Source organism: Musca autumnalis, unplaced genomic scaffold (genome assembly GCF_047663935.1).
Source record: "Musca autumnalis isolate F117 unplaced genomic scaffold, ASM4766393v1 scaffold_296, whole genome shotgun sequence".
Taxonomy (NCBI): Eukaryota; Metazoa; Arthropoda; class Insecta; order Diptera; family Muscidae; genus Musca; species Musca autumnalis.
Genome location: NW_027411862.1, coordinates 47,701 through 72,308, shown reverse-complemented (window position 1 = coordinate 72,308; position 24,608 = coordinate 47,701). Strand labels below are relative to the sequence as shown.

The 24,608-nt window shown below is 33.4% G+C and overlaps 1 protein-coding gene across 1 annotated transcript; it reads right to left on the bottom strand.

The window, feature by feature from the left end:
- Positions 1-2,911: 2,911 nt before the first annotated feature.
- On the bottom strand, positions 2,912-4,030 carry LOC141396350 (peritrophin-44-like). Its single transcript, XM_073971726.1, has 2 exons — positions 4,024-4,030; positions 2,912-3,969 (listed from the first exon to the last, which is right to left on the bottom strand). The coding sequence occupies exons 1-2, from the start codon at positions 4,028-4,030 to the stop codon at positions 2,912-2,914; spliced, it is 1,065 nt and encodes a 354-aa protein (XP_073827827.1).
- Between the last annotated feature and the right edge of the window lie 20,578 nt (positions 4,031-24,608).

Here is a 24,608-nt window from a genome sequence, read left to right as displayed (position 1 = left end):
TCTGAAAAGTAGACATTTTAAAAGCTTTTTGGGCGAAGGCTTTTTTATCGAATCACTTTAATAATAAAAATTTATGTAAACTAAGGTAAAAACTCATCAAAATATCATACAGGGATTCGAGGTAGTAAAAAAAGCTCTCACGGTGAACCAGCTTTAAATTGAACGAGCTTACACCTGCGAAGTTTTTGCGGATTCTGAAACAACAATGTTCATAGATGAGAAAATTCAAAAAACCAAAAAATCGTCGGGGCGCTTTTAAAATAATTCGGCCAAAGTTCAAATTTTTAGGGGTTTTTTAGGTTTTCATGATTTTGCTGGGAAACCGCAAGCCCTATCAAAATGATATTTTCGTAGGTTTTACCATTTTGAGATATAGAAGTTCAAATTAGGATAATGACTGCAATTTCCCAACTTAAACTGATATATCTGAAAAAATGGTACAACCTGGAAAAAAATTACGAAGGCCAATATTGTAGAGAATTTTCACAGCTATAAGATTGTTCCCATTTCGGTAAGACTTACCGTTTTGAAGCAAAATCGCGAAAACATAACAAAAAACCTAAACATCTGACCTGAACTTATATATCTCAAAAATGGATGTTTTTGGTTTTTATACCCTCCACCATAGTATGGAGGGTATATTAAGTTTGTCATTCCGTTTGTAACACATCGAACTAATCATTTGCGACCCTATAAAGTATATATATTCTTGATCAGGATAAAATTCTAAGACGATCTAGCCATGTCCGTCAGTCCGTCTGATGTAATCACTCTAGCGTCCGCAATAATTGAGATAGAGTGCTGAAATTTTGCCCCCGAGGGTCTTTTTTCCAAAGGCAGGTCAAGTTCGAAGATGAGCTATATCGGTCCACTATTTGGTATAGCCCCCATATAACGGTACCTCCGGATTTGAGCTATTTTGACGTTCTTCGCCACATTTGCAGACCGAAGTAGCTATAATTTGGCACTTAGTGTTCCTAGTGATCAAAAGGTCCATGTTTTGGTATAGTCCCCATATAACGGTACCTCCGGATTTTCGGTATTTTGAGAATTTTAGCTACAGTTTTTAACCGAAATAGCTATAATATAACATTTGAAGTTCTCAGTGGTCATAAAACATTTCCAACAAACATCGTCAACATAGGTCCATGTTTTGGTATAGCCCCCATATAACGGTACCTCCCGATTTTCGGTATTTTGAGAATTTTAGCTGCAATTTTTAACCGAACTAGCTGTAATTTGCAATTTGAGGTTCTCAGTGGTCATAAAACATTTCCGCCAAACATCGTCAAAATAGGTCCATGTTTTGGTATAGCCCCCATATAACGGTACCTCCCGATTTTCGGTATTTTGAGAATTTTAGCTACAATTTTTAACAGAACTAGCTGTAATTTGCAATTTGAGGTTCCCAGTGATCATGAAACATCTTCAACAAACACCGTTAACATAGGTCCATGTTTTGGTATAGCCCCCATATAACGGTACCTCCCGATTTTCGGTATTTTGAGAATTTTAGGTACACTTTTTAACCGAAATAGCTGTAATGATCGGTATTTTCAGAATTTTAGCTACAATTTTGTCTATTCAAAAATAATCGTCAATATAGGTCCATGTTTTGGTATATCCCCCCATGTAACTGTACCTCCCGATTTTCGGGAATTTTCAGTGGTCACGAAATTTCTTCACTAAAATTCGTCAACATGGCTCCATTTTTGAGGGTCTTCATTGTTTTGATGAAACTACCCTCAATTTGACTCTTGAAATTCCCTGCAGCTATACAATTTTTCGCCAAAAAATTTAAAGATAGGTTGACTCTTTGATATAACCCCGTAGGTGGTACCTTTCACCTAGCTGAACACATTTTTTTAGATTAGATTAGATTAGATTAGATAACAATGTGCAACAAAATGGAGGTGAAAGTCTGGGGCACGGAAAATTCCTCTTGGGAAAGAAAGGCCTTGGTGAGTATATTATGAACCCCGAAGGACAGATCCGCGTTGAGTTGAACTTCCGCGTTATGGCGTGATGAAATTTTTGTTAGAGACCCTGTGGGCCATCATGAATTAGCGTTATATCTTTGTTCACTGTTGCTTAAGTGCTCTACAAAAACAACAGACAAAGATGTAATGTTAATTCACGATGGCTTACAGGGTCTCTTGCAAAAACTTCATCACGCCATAACGTGAAAGTTCGACTCACGGCGCATCTGTCCTTCGGGGTTTTTAATATACACACACCAAGGGCTTTCATCTCCAAAAGGAATTATCTCTGCCCCAATATTTGTGTTCACAGTGTAATTTAAGCAATAGTGGGAGGCAGTAGGAGTCTATCCATTATCGAAAAGTCGTTACACCTAAAATTGTGAAAGGGCCCTAATTATTCCATTTTAATTAAGACTATTTTATGGTGGAGGGTATAAAAAGTTCGGCCCGGCCGAACTTAACAACTTTTGACTTGCTTTTTTTTCTCATCTATGAACATTTCACTTTCAGAATCCGCAAAAACTTCATAGGTGTAATCCCCGTTCATTTAAAGTTGGTTCAAGATCACCGTGCTCTGCTAATACCTATAGGCCCTTTCAGAAAGAAGGTGTGCTTCTATAGACCCTTTCTTAAAAATCGCTGCTTCTATAGAACATTTCTGAAAGAAGACCACAGGTCTTCATATGGAAGGACACAGGTCTTCATATGGAAGACCTCATGTCCTTGTATCGAAGACATCATGTCTGTCTTCCTTAATAAGACCTGCGATACGTTATATAAATACCTGTATCTGTCTATATGAGGACCTGTGCAATGCTGAAGTCATAAAAGATACCCGGGCTTCATAGGTATCTTTTATGACTTCACAAATTGTTTTTAGTAAAAAGTTTAAAATTGTATGTGTTTATGTTTTTAATATTTTATATATTTTAATATTTGTTACAAATAGCAAAATCGGGTATTTGATTGACACATGCACCTCTTTGTTCGTTGAAGTATGGATAATTTGGATTAATGCTCGCACAACTTCTGTCCATACCTTCTTGTTCTGTTTCATAGAGGCAGTAGTAGTAGTCGGTGCAACCCAAAGCTGATACAAACGATTGATTGAGGTTGCCACAGCGATCGTGTCTACACTTCACCGTAAAGGGTGTTACACAAGCTTGTTGGCTTTGATCGAAATGTGTACTTACTGGACATTTGTTCCAAATACCATAGGAACCAATTCTTTCACAGGAGTAATAACCCATACATGTGTGGCCATCTTCGACGAAGAAGGGATCATCATCCGAGCTACTGATGGGATTTACTGCACATGCGGTTGGACTATTTGGCAGAGGTATAAAAACACCTGGACCAAGTGTTATAGTTTCAGGAGGTTCGGTTACAGGCGCACAAACATTTGTCGGTGTACACGAATTCGTAGATTGACTGTAATAGAGGCCATCAGGACATGATGTACTAACTCCATTACCCTCCAAACATGTCAGGTAATTGCCACACTTGTCGGGATCAGCTACCCACTTTCCATTGGGTATTAAACGGCAAATCGAGACCTGTGGGCATTGATACTCCGCCATATAAACACATGCCTTCAGCGATGGATTGAATACCTGATATGTGGGACAAGAAACACAAGAATATGTGCCATTGTCACAATAACAGGCTCTGGAACAATCATCGGGATCGGCAACATACGATGATGCTTCATCAGCATTACAGCTATTTCCATGTTTGACACCACCATCTACATTATCGGCATGATCACATTGAGCTGTCCTTGGGTTGTATACAAATTCGCCGAGGCAACTGCCTGCCGCTATTAATTCGCCACCACGACAATAACCATAACCATTAACACTGTCAGGATCCGCAATATAGCCTTCATGATAGAACATACATGTTTCGGACATGGTATATGCAGCCAAGGTAAATTGCATTTGCACTGCCAATGTGCAGGCGAACATCAACCATAGAATTTTATACTCTGGAAAGCGTAAAGATGAGAAAATCAATTACTTTCACATTTTGACCAACGCACCTTTCATTTTCTGCTTCTTTGACTTCGGACGTTCGCTATGCAAATGACGACTATTCAGTCATATTCAACTGCAACTGCCTTTATTTATTTACCAGACTTCAATATGACCGAAGAGTTATCGATGGTGTTTCTGTTTTTTTTTTTTTTTTTTTGTTTCAAAACTATCTGACATTTATTTATTTGTTGGTGGCTAATCGCTTATAAATAAAATAAAAATTCGATAATCAGAATTGGGCGATTGGGCGATACGCTTAAAACTAAAGTGTTCCAATAAATCACTACTGAAATTGTGCAGACATAACCCAGTGAAACAATAACAATTCAATAAAATGCCACTTGCAATATTTCCAAGAAAGCAGTTATCATCAATGCACAGATATGGCCCGATATGAGAAGCCAATAAATAGGGTAATATTTAACTTGTGTCGAGAGGAAATGCAACTTGAAAACAAGTAAGAACAGTGGCCGGACGAACTTTAAAAACCCTGCTCTAAAGGTCTTTATTTAGGAGGCCAGAAGTTTTTATATAGAAGACCTGAGTTCTTCAGTAAAAAGGTCAGAGGTCTTCATATAGAATGTCACAGCTATGGAACGCCAGATGTATTTAAAGGAAAACATTTTTTTTAAATTTAAATCTAAAAAAATATATTTAAAAAATTCAAATTTTGTGAAATAATATTAAAAAACCAACGTTTTGTTAAATAAAATATTTTTAAAAAAATTCTACGTGTAGTGAAATTTTTCTTTTTAGAAAATCCAAATTTTCTGAAAAAATATTTTTAAAAAATCCTAATTTTCTAAAAAAAATATTTTTAAAAAATCCAAATTTTGTAAAAAATATTTTTAAAAAATTAAAATTTTCTGAAAAATATATTTAAAAAAAAACCAAGTTTTCTGGAAAAATATTTAAAAAAATCCAGATTTTCTGAAAAAACTATTTTTAAAAACATACAATTTTTTTAAAAAATATTAAAAAAAATTTAAATATTGTGAAAAAATATTTTTAAAAAAATTTAAATTTTGTGAAAAATTATTTTTAAAAAAATTTAAATTTTGTGAAAAAAATATTTTTAAAAAATTTAAATTTTGTGAAAAATATATTTAAAAAAATCATGTTTTTGTGGAAAAATTTTATTAAAAAATTCACGGTTTGTGGAAAAAATAAATTAAAAAAAATCCACTCTTGTTAAAAAAAAAATATATTTTTAAAAAAATCCATGTTTTGTTAAAAAAAAATATTTTAAAAAAAATCCACGTTTTGTTAAAAATATATTTTTTAAAAAATCCAAGTTTTGTAAAAAATATTTTTTAAAAAATCCAAGTTTTGTAAAAAAATTTTTTTAAAAAATCTACGTTTTGTGGAAAAATATTTTCTAAACAAGTAAGAAAGTATCAGTTAGCTGTGCTGACGGAGATATACCATCAGCCACTGATCAAAAAAAAAAAAAAAACAAACCAAACCAAACACGATAATTATGCCATATAAAAAATATATTTATTTTATATCACGAGTTTGCTTTAAAATCTGTAAGTAACGTAACCAAACTTCTTCATGAAGAACTCGAAATATTTAATTACGTTAAACTAAGCTGGTTTTTGAAAAAGTTTTAGAGTCATATTGCACAGTAGCCATTTTAGTATGTGCCGGGAGGGTTTATCTCAGGAAATATTGACTTACTCCGGAAAAATATTGTACCGTTGTAAATGAGGCCGCTAGAACAACCTACAGAAAAAAGAATCGAAACGATGCGAGAAGAGCTCTTAAACTTCCCTTTTTCGAAATTTGCGTGGGAGGTACTCGTAGGAGTGGACCGATATAGCCATATTCCAACCTGATACATGACTGGATGAAATAATTTTGTGTGCAAAGTCTGCACCAATGAAAAACTCCCTGCGAGAACTATCTTGCAGATTTGCCATTCTGGTTCGTGCCATCAGGGTTTCTTGGAACATTTAGGCCAATATCTCATGAAGTATGGACTTGCGCAAGAAAAAAATTGTACCGTCGTAAAGGGAGCCGCATGGGCAACCTTCTCAAACAACTTCAAAACGATCCGACAAGAACTCTTAAATTTCACTTTATCCGAATTTTGTGTGGGATGTGCCCGAAGGAGTGGACCAATATAGTCCATATTCGAACCCTATCTATATCTGGAAGGAATAATACGATGTGCAAAGTATGGACCAAATCCATTGTTCCTTTTTACAGAAAAATTTTGAACATTATGGGAGAAGTATTCGAAGGAGTGGACCGATATGGCGAGACATAAAATTTGGTTCGCATCCACGTTTTGTTTTGTGGAAAATATTTTTAAACAAACCATGTTTTGCGGATTTTTTTTTTAATCCACGTTTTGTGGAAAAATTTTTTTTTTTAAATCCACGTTTTGTGGAAAAATATTTTTTTTTTAAATCCACGTTTTGTGGAAAAATATTTTTTTTTTCAAATACACGTTTTGTATAAAAATATTTTTTTTAAAAAATCCTCGTTTTGTTTAAAAATATTTTTGAAAAATCTACGTTTTGGGGAAAAATATTTTGTAAAAAATCCACGTTTTTTGGAAAATTTTTTTTAATAAAATCCATGTTTTTTGGGAAAATATTTTCTAAAATATCCACATTTTGTGAAAAAATATTCTTTAAAAAATATTTTTTTAAAAATCCACGTTTTTTGAAATTCTTCTTATTCACGGTTTGTGAAAAAAAAAAATTCTTTAAAAAATCCACGTTCTGTGAAAAAAAAATTATGAAGCATTGTGGCGTTTTTTATTGGGATAGCGTTTGCAATTTTGTTTTTTTTTTTCAAAATAGTCTGGCTTAATTCCATTGTTGTTGTTTTAATATTTTAAAACAACTATTTTATTAGTGGAAAAGATTTGGGATTTTTCGCCAAGGGGTAAGGCAGGGAATACTATAGTTTCGATCCACGCCACTGGATCTCATCAGTTCCCTTGTTTCTTGTTTGTGGATATTCTCCACCGAAGTTATTTTTCAATAACTTCTTCAACAAGAAACTTTTTATACCCAAACATCAATCGTCAGCTCGAAGTATAAAGGTAAGCAAAGAAAAAAGTTCAATGAGAAGTTTTTCCTTGGCAACCTCATACAACTCCGACGAAAGAGTCTGCGAAAACAATTCAAACCTCTTCCACTTGTATGTGTCGTCGAATTTCGACGAATGCACACACCAAAATTTGGTTGGTCTGCTTTACAGCAAAAACAACACACGTCGTACCAGTGTCTTCAATTTGAAGCATTGTGGCGTTTTTTTATTGGGATAGCGTTTGCAATTTTGTTTTTTCAAAATAGTCTGGCTTAATCCCATTCTTGTTGTTTTAATATTTTAAACAACTAATCTTTTCCACTAGTAAAATAGTTGTTTTAAAATATTAAAACAACAACAATGGGATTAAGCCAGACTATTTTGAAAAAACAAAAAAAAATATTTAAAAAATCCACGTTTTGTGAAAAAAAAATTCTTTAAAAATCCACGTTTTGTGAAAAAAATTCTTTGAAAAACACACGTTTTGTGAAAAAAATATTCTTTAAAAATCCACGTTTTGTAAAAAAATTGTTTAAAAGAAAAATATTAAAAAAACAGGTATTGTAGAAAAAAAAATTTTAAAAAAATCCCCGTTTTTTAGAAAAAAATTGCAAAAAACTCCACGTTTTGTGAAAAATATTCTTGAAAAATCCACGCTTTGTAAAAAAAAAATTTTTAAAATATTCACGTTTTTTAGAAAAATATTTTTGAAAAAATTTAGGTTTTGTAGAAAAAATATTTTTTTTTTTTGAATCCACGTATTGTAGAATTTTTTTTTTTTTAAATCCACGTATCGTAGAAAATTTTTTTTAAAAAAATATTTATTTTTTTAAATCTACGTTTTTAAAAAAAAAATATATTTTTTTTAAATCCACGTTTTTAGAAAAAAAAATATTTTTTAAAAGAACCACGTTTTGTTCAAAAATATTTTTTTGTTTAAATTCAATTCATTTTCCAAAAATCCACTTTTTTTGGAATTTATTTTTTTTAATACACGTTTAATGGAGAAATACATTTTAAAAGTTAAGGTTTGTTGGTATCTTATCTTTTAATCGTTTCTCACATTCTATGCTTACTAGACAGGATATCATTTACACCTAGCCATGCATTTATTTGTAGAAAAATGGGATTCAAAAATGTTTATTGAACAAACTATTGGTCGAGCGGAAATTCGAACTGCTAAAAGTTCACGTAGACGTTAGACGTCCAATTGATGTTATCAATGGAAAAAAATCTATTTAATTTAAAATATGTCCTTTAAAACATTGTCCTTTTTCATTGACGTCTTTGTGGGAATTTGAATTTCCAGGAAATACACTCCTTTAACTTTATCAAGATTTGTTTTTGTTTTCAATAGAAAAGGATACCACCGACAATAAACAGGACGTTGCATTTTTTCTTCCAAAATTGACTTGTTGTATTCCATTTCCCAATTAGTATTCCTGGCAGGTTCTTTTGGGAATTTCTTCGACCACAGTGTTTATCCAATGAAAATCGTTGGAGGTCAATTTTAGTTTTCTCACAGTCACCATTCTATCCCCTGGCTGGCGACATTTTATTTGTTCAAGTCACGTACAATATCCGCCTTCATCCGTTGATTGTAACTCTATTAACCAAAAATCCCTGGGGTATTAACCACTGACTTGACTTGTTACCACAACAACATAAAAATCAAATGACCCAAAAGGCCAAGAATTCATAACATTTTGGTCACCAAAAGTCTATACAGAGGAGACACTGAACACCTCTGGTGTTGGCCATAAAGACAAAATTTTTACAAAAATATCACGTACGAAACATTAAAACTAACAAAAGGTCTTAACAAAAAATTCCAAATTAAATCTCGTTTGAATCCTGCAATTGAATTTGAACATGTGTTTGATTTGATGTCATGTTCATTACTTGTGTGCGTGTGTTTTCCCCACAAACACTGGCTTCAATGTAAAATGTAAGAAAATATTTAGACGTATTTTACTTTTTGGAACACCTTCATTGATCAATGAATGAATTTCCAAAAATATGTGAAACATGTGTGGCTGGCTGCCTCTGTGAATGAAACCGAAAAATCCCAATTATCTCTAAGGGAACTTTCCCACACACTTGCTGCTGTTGTCAAACATGGTTTAGAATTGGAATTTTTCATGTTAAACAAAAACTAAATATGTTTTAAATTAAAACTAAAACAAAGCCTGGTCTAGGTGAGAAGTCGATCAGGGTAATAATTACCAGACGTGTGGAAAACAAAATAAATTGCAATAAGGAAGCAATGTGAGTCCAGGAAGCCAATCAACCTTCCAAAATGGAGGGAAAATACCGAAAACACTTGCTTTCCGTAAATTTCCATTGAGGTAGATATACGTGAGAATGTTTAGATTTGGTAAAGTTTTTGTAAAATATGACCTTTCCCTTTGATCCCTTGTACTTATTGAGCTACTTCTATGCTACTGTTCAACGCTTAGTGACTTCACTACTACAATAATAGTTACTTATTTTTTGGCAAATATGTTCTGGTATGAAATCGTTTGCCCATAAGAAGTTCTATTTATTATTTTACAATAAATTATATTTTTTTAAACGCGTTCTTGTTCTTGCCCATTTTCGTGTCATCCCCAATTGTTAACTTCATTCTAACTAACCCAAATATTAATTCATCCTTTTTTTTTGTTACATACATAATCCCCTAATCGTCATTATTATATCACGTTTCCCTTTGAAGGACAAAATGTTTCCATTTTTAAATAAAAGCGCTAAAGCCGAAAGGATTACTCATTGAAAGGATAATTAAAGCAATTAAATATATTCACATCGTTCCCTTGTGTTAATCGTGTGTTTTGGTTCCTGATCATGTGAACGTAGACTTTTTAAAAACTATTTTCTATAATCGTGAATTTAAAACAAATATTGATTTTTTTAAATTTTTTTTCTATAGATGGTGGATTTTTTTTAAATGTTATTCCAAAAATCGTGGATTTTTGAAAATTATTTTTTCTACTAAACCTGAATTTGGTTAAATATATTTTCCAAAAAAACGTAGATTAAAAAAAAAAATAATTTTTCACAAATCGTGAATTTAAAACAAATATTTTTCCACAAAAGGTGCATTTTTAAACAAATATTTTTCTACAAAACGCCGTTAAAAAAAATTAAATTAAAATTATTAGGAGGAGATTTCTCTCATAAAAAGTGCAGCCTTATCATATTTGTAGCTTACTGAAATGCTGCACGCTTTTTTTATCATAGAAATTAATTTTTAGAGAGGTCCTGTGTTTTGCTGAGCGGTTTGTATCCCCCTGAGCTGGAGCTTTGGCTCAAGAATTTTTGTAAGGATGCTTATAATGATTTTTAATTTCTGAGCGGTTATATCCCCCTGAGCTTGAGCTTTGACTCAACAATTTTTGTATGGATGTTTTCAAAGATTTTGAATGAATTATGAATTATTATGAGGCACAGCTTAATTTTTGGGGAAGCCAACACTTGTTGCAATGCAAGTCAAGAAACAACCCCTAAAACGGAAGCAAGGTAGAAGGGATGGAAATGGCACCAGGAAGGAAGGAAGCAACACGTTTAACACGAGTGAAGACATGAATAAAATTAATTTATAAAATTATCCTGGCAATGTGAATGTTTGACAAGGGTAGTTACCATGCTTTGTGGTGGTTGTGGCTTCGATTTTGGCTACTATGACGGAAGGAAGGAACTAAACACACGAACAACACGAGGGGAAACGAGAATAATTTTTATTTTAAATTATCCTGACAATGAGTTCAAACTACCCTTGGATGTTTGACTTGTGGAAGTGACTGTGAAAACGGAAGCATTTTGTTCCGAGGGGAAAACGTGCCCTAATAATGTCAATTAGGGGATTTTCAAATGGTTATTAAAAGATTTGTGACGTAAATATTTGGAATAGCGGTATGTAAGTAAGATTGGATTATAATTCGTCACTGACATAACCGTCAATGAAAAATCGCAATAAACGGTAACCAAAACTAGTTTTTTAACAGGTTGACGATTTTTGACGATTTTATTAACGATTTGCGATCAAAAACTGTCGGAAACGCTGTTTCCCTCACAAACGCTTAGCGCAGCCTTTGGAAGTTATGAGTTTTGGCTCTGAACGTGTTAGCGTTCATACAGATTGAGTTTGCAAATATCCACCGCTGTTGATGAGCCGATACCAACGGCAAAACCGGTCACATAGTGGTTGTTGTGTGGGTTGGAATCTTCGACTTTCCTTTTTCACTTGCAAAAAAATCATCGGTTATTAAGCTCGACTCCATCGAAAAATTAATTGAATGGTCCTTAAAAAAATATTCTTTAAAAAATCCACGATGGTCCTTAAAAAATATTTTTTAACAAATCCACGACGTTCCTTGCAAAAATATTCTTAACAAATCTATGATGATCCTTGAAAAAATATTCATTAAAACATCCACGATGATCCCTAAAAAATTATCTTTAAAAAATCCATGATGATCCTTTCAAAAATATGCTATAAAAATTCATCCTTAAAAAATTTACTGCAAAAATCCTACGGTCCTTGAAAAATATTCTTTAAAAATCCACAATGGTCATTGAAAAAATATTCTTTAAAAAGTTCACGATGGTTATTGAAAAAATATTATCTAAAAAATCCACGATGCAAAAATAATATTTAAAAATCCACGATGGTTCTTGAATAATATTCACCTTGAAGAAACAAAAACTCCATCATGGTCTTTGAAATTGTTTTTCTTTGAAAATTTCACCATAATGAAATAAAACCCCACGATGGTCTTTGAAATAATATTCTTTAAAAAATCTACAATGGCCCTTGAAAAAAATGTTGTTAAAAAAACACGATGGTCATTGAAAAAATATGATCTACAAAAATTCCACGATGAAAAAATAATATTTAAAAATCCACGATGGTCCTTGAAAAAATATTATTTAACAAATCCTCCATGCAGAAATAAAAACTTAACGATGGAAAAAATATTCTGGTCCTAAAATATTCTGTACAAAATCAACGATGATCCTTGAAAAATATTCTTTAAAAAAATCCACGATGATCATTAAAAAATATTTTTTAAAAAATCCACCATGAAATACTAAAAACTCCATAATGGTCTTAAAAATATATTCTTTAACAAATTTCACGATAATCTTTGCAAAAATATTCTTTAAAATTTCAACGATGGTCATTGAAAAAATATTATCTAAAAAAAGTTCACGATGAAAAAATAATGTTTAAAAAAACTCACAATGGCAAATCCATCATGAAGAAATAAAAAACTCCACGAAAAATATTTTTTAAGAATTCACGATGGTCCTTGAAAAAATATTCTTTGAAAAATTCACCATAAAGAAATAAAAATATTCATTGAAAAATTCACCATGAAGAAAAAAAAATTTGCCTTAAAAACTCCTCGATGGTCATGGAAAAAAATTATCTAAAAAAATGCCACGATGAAAATAATCTTTAAAAATCGACGATGGTCCTTGAAAAAATATTCTTTGACAAATCCACAATGAAGAAAAAACCACCCGAAAAAATATTTTTTAAAAAATCCACGATGGTCCTTGTAATAATATTCTTTGAAAAATTCACCATGAAGAAATAAAAACTCAACGATGGATAAAATATTCTTTAAAAAAATCCACGATGATCCTTGAAAAACTATTGTTAAAAAAATCCACAGATCCTTGAAAAAAATCTTCTTTAAAAAATTCCACGATGGTCCTTGAAAAAAAAAATATTCTTTACAAAATCCACCAAGAAAAACTAAAAACGCGACAAAGGTGCTTGAAAAAATATTTTTTAAAAAATCCAGGATAATTCTTAAAAAAATATTCTTTAATAAAATCCACCATGGAAAACTAAAAACTCCACAATTGACCTTGCAAAAATATCTTTTAAAATATCCACGATGGTCATTGAAAATATATTCTTTAAAAAATTAACGATGGTCATTGAAAAAATATTATCTAAAAAAAAGTTCACGATGAAAAAATAATTTTTGAAAAACCCACAATGGTCTTTGAAATGATATTATTTGACAAATCCATCATGAAGGAATAAAAAACTCCACGAAAAATATTTTTTAAACATCCACGATGGTCCTTGAAATAATATTCATTGAAAAATTCAACATTAAGAAATAAAGCCTAAATATAAATAATAAATAAAGACTAAAAATCCATGATGGTCATGGAAAAAAATTATCTAAAAAAATTCCACGATGAAAAAGTAATCTTTTAAATCCACGATGGTCCTTGAAGAAATATTCTTTGACAAATCCACCATGAAGAAAAAACTATGGTCATTGAAAAAATATTATCTAAAAAAAGTTAAGTATGAAAAAATTATTTTTAAAAAAACCCCAATGTTCTTTGAAAAAATATTTTTTAAAAAATCCACAATGGTCCTTATAATAATATACTTTGAAAAATTCACCATGAAGAAATAAAAACTCAACGATGGATAAAATATTCTTTAAAAAATCCACGACAATCCTTGAAAACCCATTCTTTAAGAAATCAACGATAATCCTTGAAAAACCATTCTTTAAAAAATCCACGATAATCCTTGAAAAAACAATCTTTAAAAAATCCACGATGATCCTTTAAAAAATCTACGATGGTACTTGAAAAAATATTCTTTACCATACATGAAAAACTAAAAACGCCACTATGGTCCTTGAATTTTTTTAAAAAATACACGATAATTCTTGAAAAAATAATCTTTAAAAAATCCACCATGGAAACTAAAAACTACACAATGGTCCATGGAAAAATATTCTTTAAAAAATTCCACGATGGTCCTTGAAAAAAAAAATATTCTTCACAAAATATACGATGGACGATGAAAAAATATTCTTTAATGACCCATGAAGGTACTTTCAAAAATATTCTTTAAAAAATCCACGATGGTCGTTAAAAAATATTATCTAAAAAAATTCCACGATGGTCCCTGAAAAAATAATCTTTGACAAATCCACCAAGAAGAAATAGAAACTCTACGAAAAAAAATATTTGTTAAAAAATCCAAAATGTTACTTAAAAAAATACCAACCATGGTCCCTGAAAAAATATTCTATGAAAAATTTACCATGAAGAAATAAAAACTCCGCCATGGTCCTTGAAAAAATATTCTATAAAAAATCATGATCCTGGATCCTGATGAACGAAGATCGTGGAGTTTTTAAAAAATATTTTTTGAGGATCATCAAGGCTTCTTACTGAATATTTTTTAGGACCATAGTGGAGCTTTCATTTTCTCATGGTGAATATTTTACAAAGAATATTTGTAGGGATCATCTTACGATGATTTTTGATGAAATAAAGAATATTTGGTCACTTTGGTGATTTTTTTGTAGAATATTTTTTCAAGGATCATAATGGATTTTTTAAAGAATATTTATATATTTTAAAAACCATCGTGGATTTTTTAAAGAATACTTTTTCGAGGACCTTCGTGGATTTTTTTCAAGGATAATCTTGGATTTTTAAAGAATAATTTTCCAACTGCTATCCTGATTTTTTAGAGAATATTTTTAAAAAACCATTGGGGATGTTTTAAAGAATATTTTTTCAAGGATCATTGGGGATTTTTTAAAGAATATTTTTTTAAGGACCATTGTGGATTTTATGGTGGGATTTTCAATGTTCTTTTTAATGTTTTTTTCAACGTGGATTTTTTTAAGAATATTATTTGGATTTTAAATGTCTTTTAGCGTCATGTGTTTTGTTTCTTCAAAGAGAATTTCCCTCTGTACACCTTCAGCCACAATTTATGAATTTCCCAAGAACATGTGAAACATGTGTGTTTGACTTTATGAATGAAAACCAAAACTCCCAATCATCTCACATCGAACTTTCCCACACACTTGCCGCTATTGGCAAACATAGTTTAGAATTGGAATTTTTGTTGTAAAACAGAAACTAAATATGTTTTAAATTAAAACTAAAACAAAGCAAACTAGGTGATAAATTTACCAGGGTAATAATTGACAAACGTGTCGGAAACAAAAGAAATTGCATTTTAAAATTGAAAAAAAATTTGCCAACAAAAGTCTAAAGGCATTCACAAGAAAATGGCGAGAATATATCGCTCATTTACTCAAAGAGTGGCATAACTCAAAAAATGCGTTTTCTGAGTGAGCAATTTCTATTTTTTCTACGACTTCTATTTTATCTTCTGTCAAATTTTCATGTTGATATCTTTAAAACTCAATGAGTTGCAGCTGATTTACTAAGAGTTTGGCATAATTCAACAAAAATGTTTTTTGAGTTTATGAAGCACTTAAAAACTTCAAATCATGCCTGATCTTGAAATTTAGCAGTGATATCTGGCTAGCTGTTTGTAAAGTATGGTCCAAGTACTTCTTTTAGTTTTTGTGTAATAATCTTTTTAAGTTGGGAAGTCAAATTTCAATCGCCAACTTAAAACGCGTTTTTCTCGAAACTCGATTTTTTGAAATGTGTCACTCTTTGAGTAAATGAGCGATATGTACGACACTTGTTGTATAACTACGAAAACATGAAAACGTGAGATTGCTGGAAATTCTTCAACAAGTTTAGACAAACAGAATGTCCTTGTCATTCAACAATATGTCCTTATTGTCACTAATGCTACCGTTTACCACCTTAATCCCTTAGCTACCCCAAATATTTATGTCACAAGTCATTTAATATCAATTTGCTAATCCCTTAATAGACGTGCCTCAACGTTTTCCCCTCGGAACAAAATGCTTCCGTTTTCACAGTCACTTGCACAAGTCAAAGCCAAGGGTACTTAGCACTCATTGCAAGGATCATTTAAAATAAAAATTATTCACGTTTCCCCTCGTGTTGATCGTGTGTTTAGTTCCTTCCTTCCGTCTTAGTAGCCAAACTCGACGCTACAACCACCACAAAGTATGATCACTACCCTTGTCAAACAATCACATTGCCAGGATAATTTTATAAATTAATTTTATTCATGTCTGCACTCGTGTTAAACGTGTTGCTTCCTTCCTGGTGCCATTTCCATCCCTTCTACCATGCTTCCGTTTTAGGGGTTGTTTCTTGACTTGCATTGCAACAAGTGTTGGCTTCCCCCAAAAATTAACCTGTGCCTTATAATATTTCATAAAGATTATTGTTGTTGATAAGGATATGTGGGGAATATTGTTTATTTCCGGGTCTGTAATTTGTCATTGGGGTCAGATAATAAATTGACTGTGAAATTTAACACATTAAGTCTTTTCGGGTTTCATATTGTGTAGGGCAGGTTTTTATTACAAATTCCGTTAAGAGAAAGGAAGGAATAAAAAAGGATCGAAATCATTGTTCAAATCTTTTAGTATGGATTTCTTAAAGTTGAAGTTTCCTTTCTAAGAGAAAAAGTGCTTCTATAATCCCTTTCTAAAAGAAAGGGTGCTTCTATAGTCCCTTTCTGAAAGAAAGGGTGCCTTTATATACACTTTCTGAAAAAAGGGTGCTTATTTAGACCCTTTCTGATAAAAGGGTGCTTATTTAGACCCTTTCTGATAAAAGGGTGCTTATTTAGACCCTTTCTGAAAGAAAGTGTACTTCTATAGGCCCTCTCTGAAAGAAGGAATGCTTCTATAGAGCCTTTCTAGAAGAAAGGGGCTCCTATAGAGCCTTTTTAGAAGAAAGGGGCTCCTATAGACCCTTTCCAAAGGAAATAGTGCTTCTATAGTCCCTTTCTGAAATAAAGGGTGCCTCTATAGACCCTTTCTAAAGGAAATGTTGCTTCTATAGGCCCTTTCTGAAAGAAAGGGTGTTTCTATAGACCCTTTCTAAAGGAAAGGTTGCTTCTATAGTCCCTTTCTGAAAGAAAGGGTGCTTCTACAGACACTTTCTGAAAGAAAGGGTGCTTCTATAGACTCTTTTTGAAAGAAAGAGTGCTTCTATAGACCCTCTCTAAAAGAAAGGGGACTCTTATAGACCCTATCTAAAGGAAAGTGAGCTTCTATAGTCCCTTTCTAAAAGAAAGGGTGCTAATATATACCCTTTCTAAGGGAAAGGTTGCTTCTATGGGCCCTTTCTGAAAGAAAGGGTGCTTCTATAGGCCCTTTCTGAAAGAAAGGGTGCTTCTGTAGACCCTTTCTTAAAGAAAGGGTGCTTCTATAGACCCTTTCTTAAAGAAAGGGTACTTCTATAGACCCTTTCTGAAAAAAGGGCGCTTCTATAATCCCTTACTAAAAGAAAGGGTGCTCCTATAGACCCTTTCTAAAAGAAAGGGTGCTCCTATAGACCCTTTCTAAAAAAAAGGGTGCTTCTATAGACCCTTTCGAAAAGAAAAGGTGCTTCTTTATACCCTTTCGAAAAGAAAGGGTGCTTTTTTACACCCTTTCTGAAAGAAAGGCTGCTTCTGTATACCCCTTCTGAAAGAAAGGGTGCTTCTGTATACCCCTTCTGAAAGAAAGGGTGCTTCTTTATACCCTTTCTGAAAGAGAGGCCTTTTCTTAAAGAAAGGGTGCTTCTGTATACCCCTTCTGAAAGAAAGGGTGCTTCTTTATACCCTTTCTGAAAGAGAGACCTTTTCTTAAAGAAAGGGTGCTTCTGTATACCCCTTCTGAAAGAAAGGGTGCTTCTTTATACCCTTTCTGAAAGAGAGGCCTTTTCTTAAAGAAAGGGTGCTTCTGTATACCCCTTCTGAAAGAAAGGGTGCTTTCTGAAAGAAATGGTGCTTCTAGAGACCTTTTCTTAAAGAAAGGGTGCTTCTAGAGACCTTTTCTTAAAGAAAGGGTGCTTCTAGAGACCTTTTCTTAAAGAAAGGGTGCTTCTAGAGACCTTTTCTTAAAGAAAGGGTACTTCTAGAGACCTTTTCTTAAAGAAAGGGTGCTTCTAGAGACCTTTTCTTAAAGAAAGGGTGTTTCTAGAGACATTTTCTTAAAGAAAGGGTGTTTCTAGAGACATTTTCTTAAAGAAAGGGTGCTTCTAGAGACCTTTTCTTAAAGAAAGGGTGCTTCTAGAGACCTTTTCTTAAAGAAAGGGTACTTCTAGAGACCTTTTCTTAAAGAAAGGGTGCTTCTAGAGACCTTTTCTTAAAGAAAGGGTGCTTCTAGAGACCTTTTCTTAAAGAAAGGGTACTTCTAGAGACCTTTTCTTAAAGAAAGGGTGCTTCTAGAGACCTTTTATTAAAGAAAGGGTGCTTCTAGAGACCTTTTCTTAAAGAAAGGGTGCTTCTAGAGACCTTTTCTTAAAGAAGGGGTGTTTCTAGAGACATTTTCTTAAAGAAAGGGTGCTTCTAGAGACCTTTTCTTAAAGAAAGGGTGCTTCTAGAGACCTTTTCTTAAATAACGGGTGTTTCTAGAGACATTTTCTTAAAGAAAGGGTGCTTCTAGAGACCTTTTCTAAGGGTGCTTCTAGAGACCTTTTCTAAGGGTGCTTCTAGAGACCTTTTCTAAGGGTGCTTCTAGAGACCTTTTCTTAAAGAAAGGGTGCTTCCAGAGACCTTTTCTTAAAGAAAGGGTGTTTCTAGAGACATTTTCTTAAAGAAAGGGTGCTTCTAGAGACCTTTTATTAAAGAAAGGGTGCTTCTAGAGACCTTTTCTTAAAGAAAGGGTACTTCTAGAGATCTTATCTTAAAGAAAGGGTGCTTCTAGAGACCTTTTCTTAAAGAAAGGGTACTTCTAGAGATCTTATCTTAAAGAAAGGGTGCTTCTAGAGACCTTTTCTAAGGGTGCTTCTAGAGACCTTTTCTAAGGGTGCTTCTAGAGACCTTTTCTTAAAGAAAGGGTGCTTCTAGAGACCTTTTCTAAGGGTGCTTCTAGAGACCTTTTCTTAAAGAAAGGGTGCTTCTAGATACCTTTTCTTAAAGAAAGGGTGCTTCTAGAGACCTTTTATTAAAGAAAGGGTGCTTCTAGAGACCTTTTCTTAAAGAAAGGGTACTTCTAGAGACCTTATCTTAAAGAAAGGGTGCTTCTAGAGACCTTTTCTTAAAGAAAGGGTGCTTCTAGAGACCTTTTCTTAAAGAAAGGGTGCTTCTAGAGACCTTTTATTAAAGAAAAGGTGCTTCTAGAGACCTTTCTTAAAGAAAGGGTGCTTCTAGAGACCTTTTCTTAAAGAAAGGGTGCTTCCAGAGACCTTTCTCTTAAAGAAAGGGTGCTTCTAGAGACCCTTTCTTAAAGAAAGGGTGCTTCTAGAGATCTTATCTTAAAGAAAGGGTGCCTCTAGAGACCTTTTCTTAAAGAAAGGGTGCTTCTAGAGACCTTCTCTTAAAGAAAGGGTGCTTCTAGAGACCTTTTCCTAAAGAAAGGGTGCTTCTAGAGACCTTTTCTTAAAGAAAGGGTGCTTCTAGAGACCTTTTATTAAAGAAAGGGTGTTTCTTAAAGAAAGGGTGCTTCTAGAGACCTTTTATTAAAGAAAGGGTGCTTCTAGAGACTTTTTCTTAAAGAAAGGGTACTTCTAGAGACCTTATCTTAAAGAAAGGGTGCTTCTAGAGACCTTTTCTTAAAGAAAGGGTGCTTCTAGAGACCTTTTCTTAAAGAAAGGGTGCTTCTAGAGACCTTTTATTAAAGAAAAGGTGCTTCTAGAGACCTTTCTTAAAGAAAGGGTGCTTCTAGAGACCTTTTCTTAAAGAAAGGGTGCTTCTAGAGACCTTTTCTTAAAGAAAGGGTGCTTCTAGAGACCTTTTCTTAAAGAAAGGGTGCTTCTAGAGACCTTTTCTTAAAGAAAGGGTGCTTCTAGCGACCTTTTCTTAAAGAAAGGGTGTTTCTAGAGACCTTTTCTTAAAGAAAGGGTGCTTCTAGAGACCTTTTCTTAAAGAAAGGGTGCTTCTAGAGACCTTTTCTTAAAGAAAGGGTGCTTCTAGAGGCCTTTTCTTAAAGAAAGGGTGCTTCTAGAGACCTTGTCTTAAAGAAAGGGTGCTTGTTATAGACCCTTTCTGAAAAATGATAGACCCTTTCTGAAAAATGATAGACCCTTTCAAGATTGAGAAATGAAAGTGTGATCCTATGGACCCTCTCTAAAGGAAAGGGTGCTCCTATGGACCCTTTCTAAGGGAAACGGTGCTTTTATAGTTCCTTTCTGAATGAAAGGGTATAGACCCTTTCTGAATGAAAGGGTGCTTCTATAGTCCCTTTGTGAAAAAAGTGTGCTTCTATAGATCCTTTACAAAGGAAAGGGTGCTTCTATAGATCTTTTCTGAAAGAAGGGTTATAGACCCTTTCTGAAAGAAAGGGTATAGACCCTTTCTAAAAGAAAGGGTGCTCCTATAGACCCTTTCTAAAAGAAAGGGTGCTCCTATAGACCCTTTCTAAAAGAAAGGGTGCTCCTATAGACCCTTTCTAAAAGAAAGGGTGCTCCTATAGCCCCTTTCTAAAAGAAAGGGTGCTCCTATAGACCCTTTCTAAAAGAAAGGGTGCTCCTATAGACCCTTTCTAAAAGAAAGGGTGCTCCTATAGACCCTTTCTAAAAGAAAGGGTGCTCCTATAGACCCTTTCTAAAAGAAAGGGTGCTCCTATAGACCCTTTCTAAAAGAAAGGGTGCTCCTATAGACCCTTTCTAAAAGAAAGGGTGCTCCTATAGACCCTTTCTAAAAGAAAGGGTGCTCCTATAGACCCTTTCTAAAAGAAAGGGTGCTCCTATAGACCCTTTCTAAAAGAAAGGGTGCTCCTATAGACCCTTTCTAAAAGAAAGGGTGCTCCTATAGACCCTTTCTAAAAGAAAGGGTGCTCCTATAGACCCTTTCTAAAAGAAAGGGTGCTCCTATAGACCCTTTCTAAAAGAAAGGGTGCTCCTATAGACCCTTTCTAAAAGAAAGGGTGCTCCTATAGACCCCTTCTAAAAGAAAGGGTGCTCCTATAGACCCTTTCTAAAAGAAAGGGTGCTCCTATAGACCCCTTCTAAAAGAAAGGGTGCTCCTATAGACCCTTTCTAAAAGAAAGGATCTTCTATATACCTGCCCAAATTCATATATGGCATGAACTGAACACAAAAGTACAAAATTTGTTACATTTTAATCTAGTTTTAGGCTACTTTGCGTATTGAGTTGAAAGTTTTATTGGAAGCCAGTTCTGGCATCTTCCGGAAATGTTAGTAACGAATAGTTCTTGTTATCATGGCTACAATATTGTTATTGTGTTCAAGGGGATGCCAATTTTTTCCGAAATATGGAAATGTCTTGTGTAAACTGAGTTCATTGGATTTGTCAGTGTAATAATATCTACAAATTTCTAATTATATGTAGGTTGTCGCCCGATTTAGGTCCACGGAGTTATGTTGAGGATATCTAGCTGTCAGCAAAGCATACTTATTCTTTGGAAAAAGCACCAAATTTTCCATATATTGTCTATGAGTTATCCAGAAATGTTCGTACAATAAAAAAAAATAATTTCGTGTTCAAAACTGCTGGTCTATACCAAACACAGATAAGTGCAAAATTCCTCAGGGTACTTTCTAAATATTCTTGTTCTTTGATAACATTTTGGACAAAACCTTTAGGGTTTTTTTTAATATTACGTTCATATCATATCTCATTTAACTGTAACTTATATCTATTGCCTTTAGTACACATTAGCCCCTCACTGCATGTCCCTTCCAACAATGATCTAAGAGAACATAGAATCATATCTTATTTAGCTGTAACTTTCCTTTCGTGATTACCATTGATATCCTTTTTGCCTTCGTTAATGTTCAGTAAAAGTATGCTGGTGTCGCGATAAGAGTTTTGTTGAGTGAAACTTTTATCAATCTCCAAACATAAGGATACTAGTTTAACTAGAAAATTCCCTACAAGACCAAGATAGAAAATATTATAGCCGTTTAGTTAGGACAGGTACATTTTGTTGTACAAAATCTCCAAACAGTTGGAAATGTTCATTGATAAAATATCTCAACATTCTTAACGTTGGGATAGTTCCATGTTTATTGATTAAAAAAATGTATTTTCAATTTAAGTTAAGATAACCCTTTAGACACAGTTGATGACTATGAGTGTTTTGGCGATAAATATTTTTAAAGATTTTTGTTTGAAACACATTCACCCTAGTATGTATGTATATTGATGCGTTCATTGAATATTTAAGCGTACCGTGTTACGCGCAATTTATTTTAAGAAATTCCATAGTCATTGATTTGACTGTGAAATATTTCAATGATAAGCCATATATTTGCCTACATATTGGACACCCTGTGATACTCAAAACTCGTTTCGAATAGTCATCAGTGGGAACCATTAGCATTTATCGTTACATGAGATATTATAGAATTTTCTCAATTGCAAAGAATAATTTTTTTGGGAATTTTTTACAAATTCTCTCCCTTCATTTGAGTGCTTGTCAGTATTGCACCAATTCAATTACGTTTAAAAAATAATTCTTCGAAAAGGACCTAGGACCACACAAAAGTTTAGAATTTTCTTCATTTATCTTAAATGCGATTAGAAAAATATTATCTCAATTACGAAGTGGTGATGTGACGCAAACGTTGAATATATTTTTAATAGGTGTTTTATCTTTAAAATATTTCACAATCTTATCCAAAACAACAGGATATCTGGGGATAGTAGAGTGGGCATATCAACAGCCAGTGGTGTAAGATTCAATGAATTCACGAAGTGTGTTACCCCATCGAATCTTAGATACCCTAAAATATTCCACAATCTTATCGAAGGCAACAGGTTATCATAGAATAGATTACAATTAACAACGTCCGCCACTGTCATCAATGAATAAACAGATGGAGATTCTTCGTTCCAATACAACTTCAACAAATTCACAGTCTGTGTGATAAAATTCACAAACTGTGACCAAAATATTATCTTAACCCAAAATTTTTATTTACATTTTTATCGATGAACATGGAACTATCCTAATGTTGGAAATGTTGAGATATTTTATCAATGACTTTCTAACTTTTTCGAAGATTTTGTACAATCAACTGTAAGTGTTCTCCCCCTAAACAGTACTCAAGACATGTCTCCCATTTTTCTTAAGGTACATGAAAAATATCTTCGATCTAGTCTATGTCGTTTGATACCACTTTTGATTAACAACTTCTATCTGTATCTTGTAAGACATTTTCTACTTAAACTATCATCCTCCCGATAGAGCTCCGTTGAATTTGAAGCTATAAAAATCTTATCGTGTCACCAGCATACTTTTACTGCACACAAGTGGAGGTAAAAAGGATATCAATGCTAATCATAAAACGCAATGTTACAGCTAAATAAGATATGATACTTAGTCCTCCTAGAACTTGGTTGGAAGGGATAGACAATAAAGGAGATCGGTGAATACCATGAAGTATTCAGCAGTGGTGGCCAAACGAAGACAAACAAGTAAAAAAGTATCAGTCGGCTTGGCCGACAGAGATATACCCTCAGCCTCGGATCTAAAGAAAAGAAGTAATACACAATACTTCTGACGTCTATATAATACGATGTACAACGTTTGCATCAAATCGGGTTCTCTCCTCCTGAGGGTTATCTTACGTACTACCCTGTTTAGTTGGTGCCGACAGGCTTTATTGTAGCTTTTCGGCCACTATCTCAAGAAGTAAGGACTTGCCACTGAAAAACATGTAACGTCGTAATGGGGAAAGTGAATACAGGTTGTTACAATAAAACCAAAGGGATTCGAGGTCCACATTTTGGACCGACTCAGCTGATCCGTACGAGAGTTATCGTGCGCTGCAGCCACTACACATGGTGCCATAGAGCATTTCAAAACTTTCGGACTATTTTCTCAGGAAGTATTAACATTCCCCTAAAAAAACGTGTACTGTCGTAATGGAGGCAGTGTTACAAAAAGAAGCAAATCGATTTCAGAGCAGTCCTTAAAGTGTACTCTTCACAAATTTTGTGTGGGAAGTACTCGAAGGAGTGGACCGATAGAATCCATATTGGAATCCCATCTATGTCTAGTAGAAATTTCACAATGTGCAATGTATGGACAAATCGGTTACTCGCTTCAAGAGTTATCGTGTACACAATTTTTCCGAATATTTTCGAACTTTTGTGGGGGCGCACAGTGGATCCACACATTGGCCAAAAATAAAAAAATTAATGTCAAAATTTTGGTACAACATCTCGCAAATCTGACAGCTATGACATGGACCTTTTTAAAAATATATTAATTTTTGTTTCATTCGAACGCGATCTTCTTAAGAATAGCTTCAAAAGTCGGAACATTTGACTTATATTTTTTTGTGAGTACAACCTATATCTTAAGTGCAAGTAAATATATTCAAAATATCGCGAAACTAATACGTATAGCAAACTAATACGTAATAGCTTAATTTTCATTAAAAATAGTGTTTTAGTGTGTTGTGGAATTCTAGTTAGCTGCATATTTTCTTAGTGTATTTTGTAATGCAAATTCGATTAAATACTTAAATTTGACCTAAGGTTTTAGTCATGATGCCCACCAGTGCCCACCTCGGGAATAATTTTCCAAGGTAGCTCATGGGTTTAAGATTATTCAGTATTAAAATCAGCTGCCATCTAGTGCCAGACTATAAATGGTGGGCCGCTGACTAAAGCTGCCCTATAATAGGGTTTCTATGGATATATTAGCTTATAACTCTGTTATCTGACCACGTACATTAA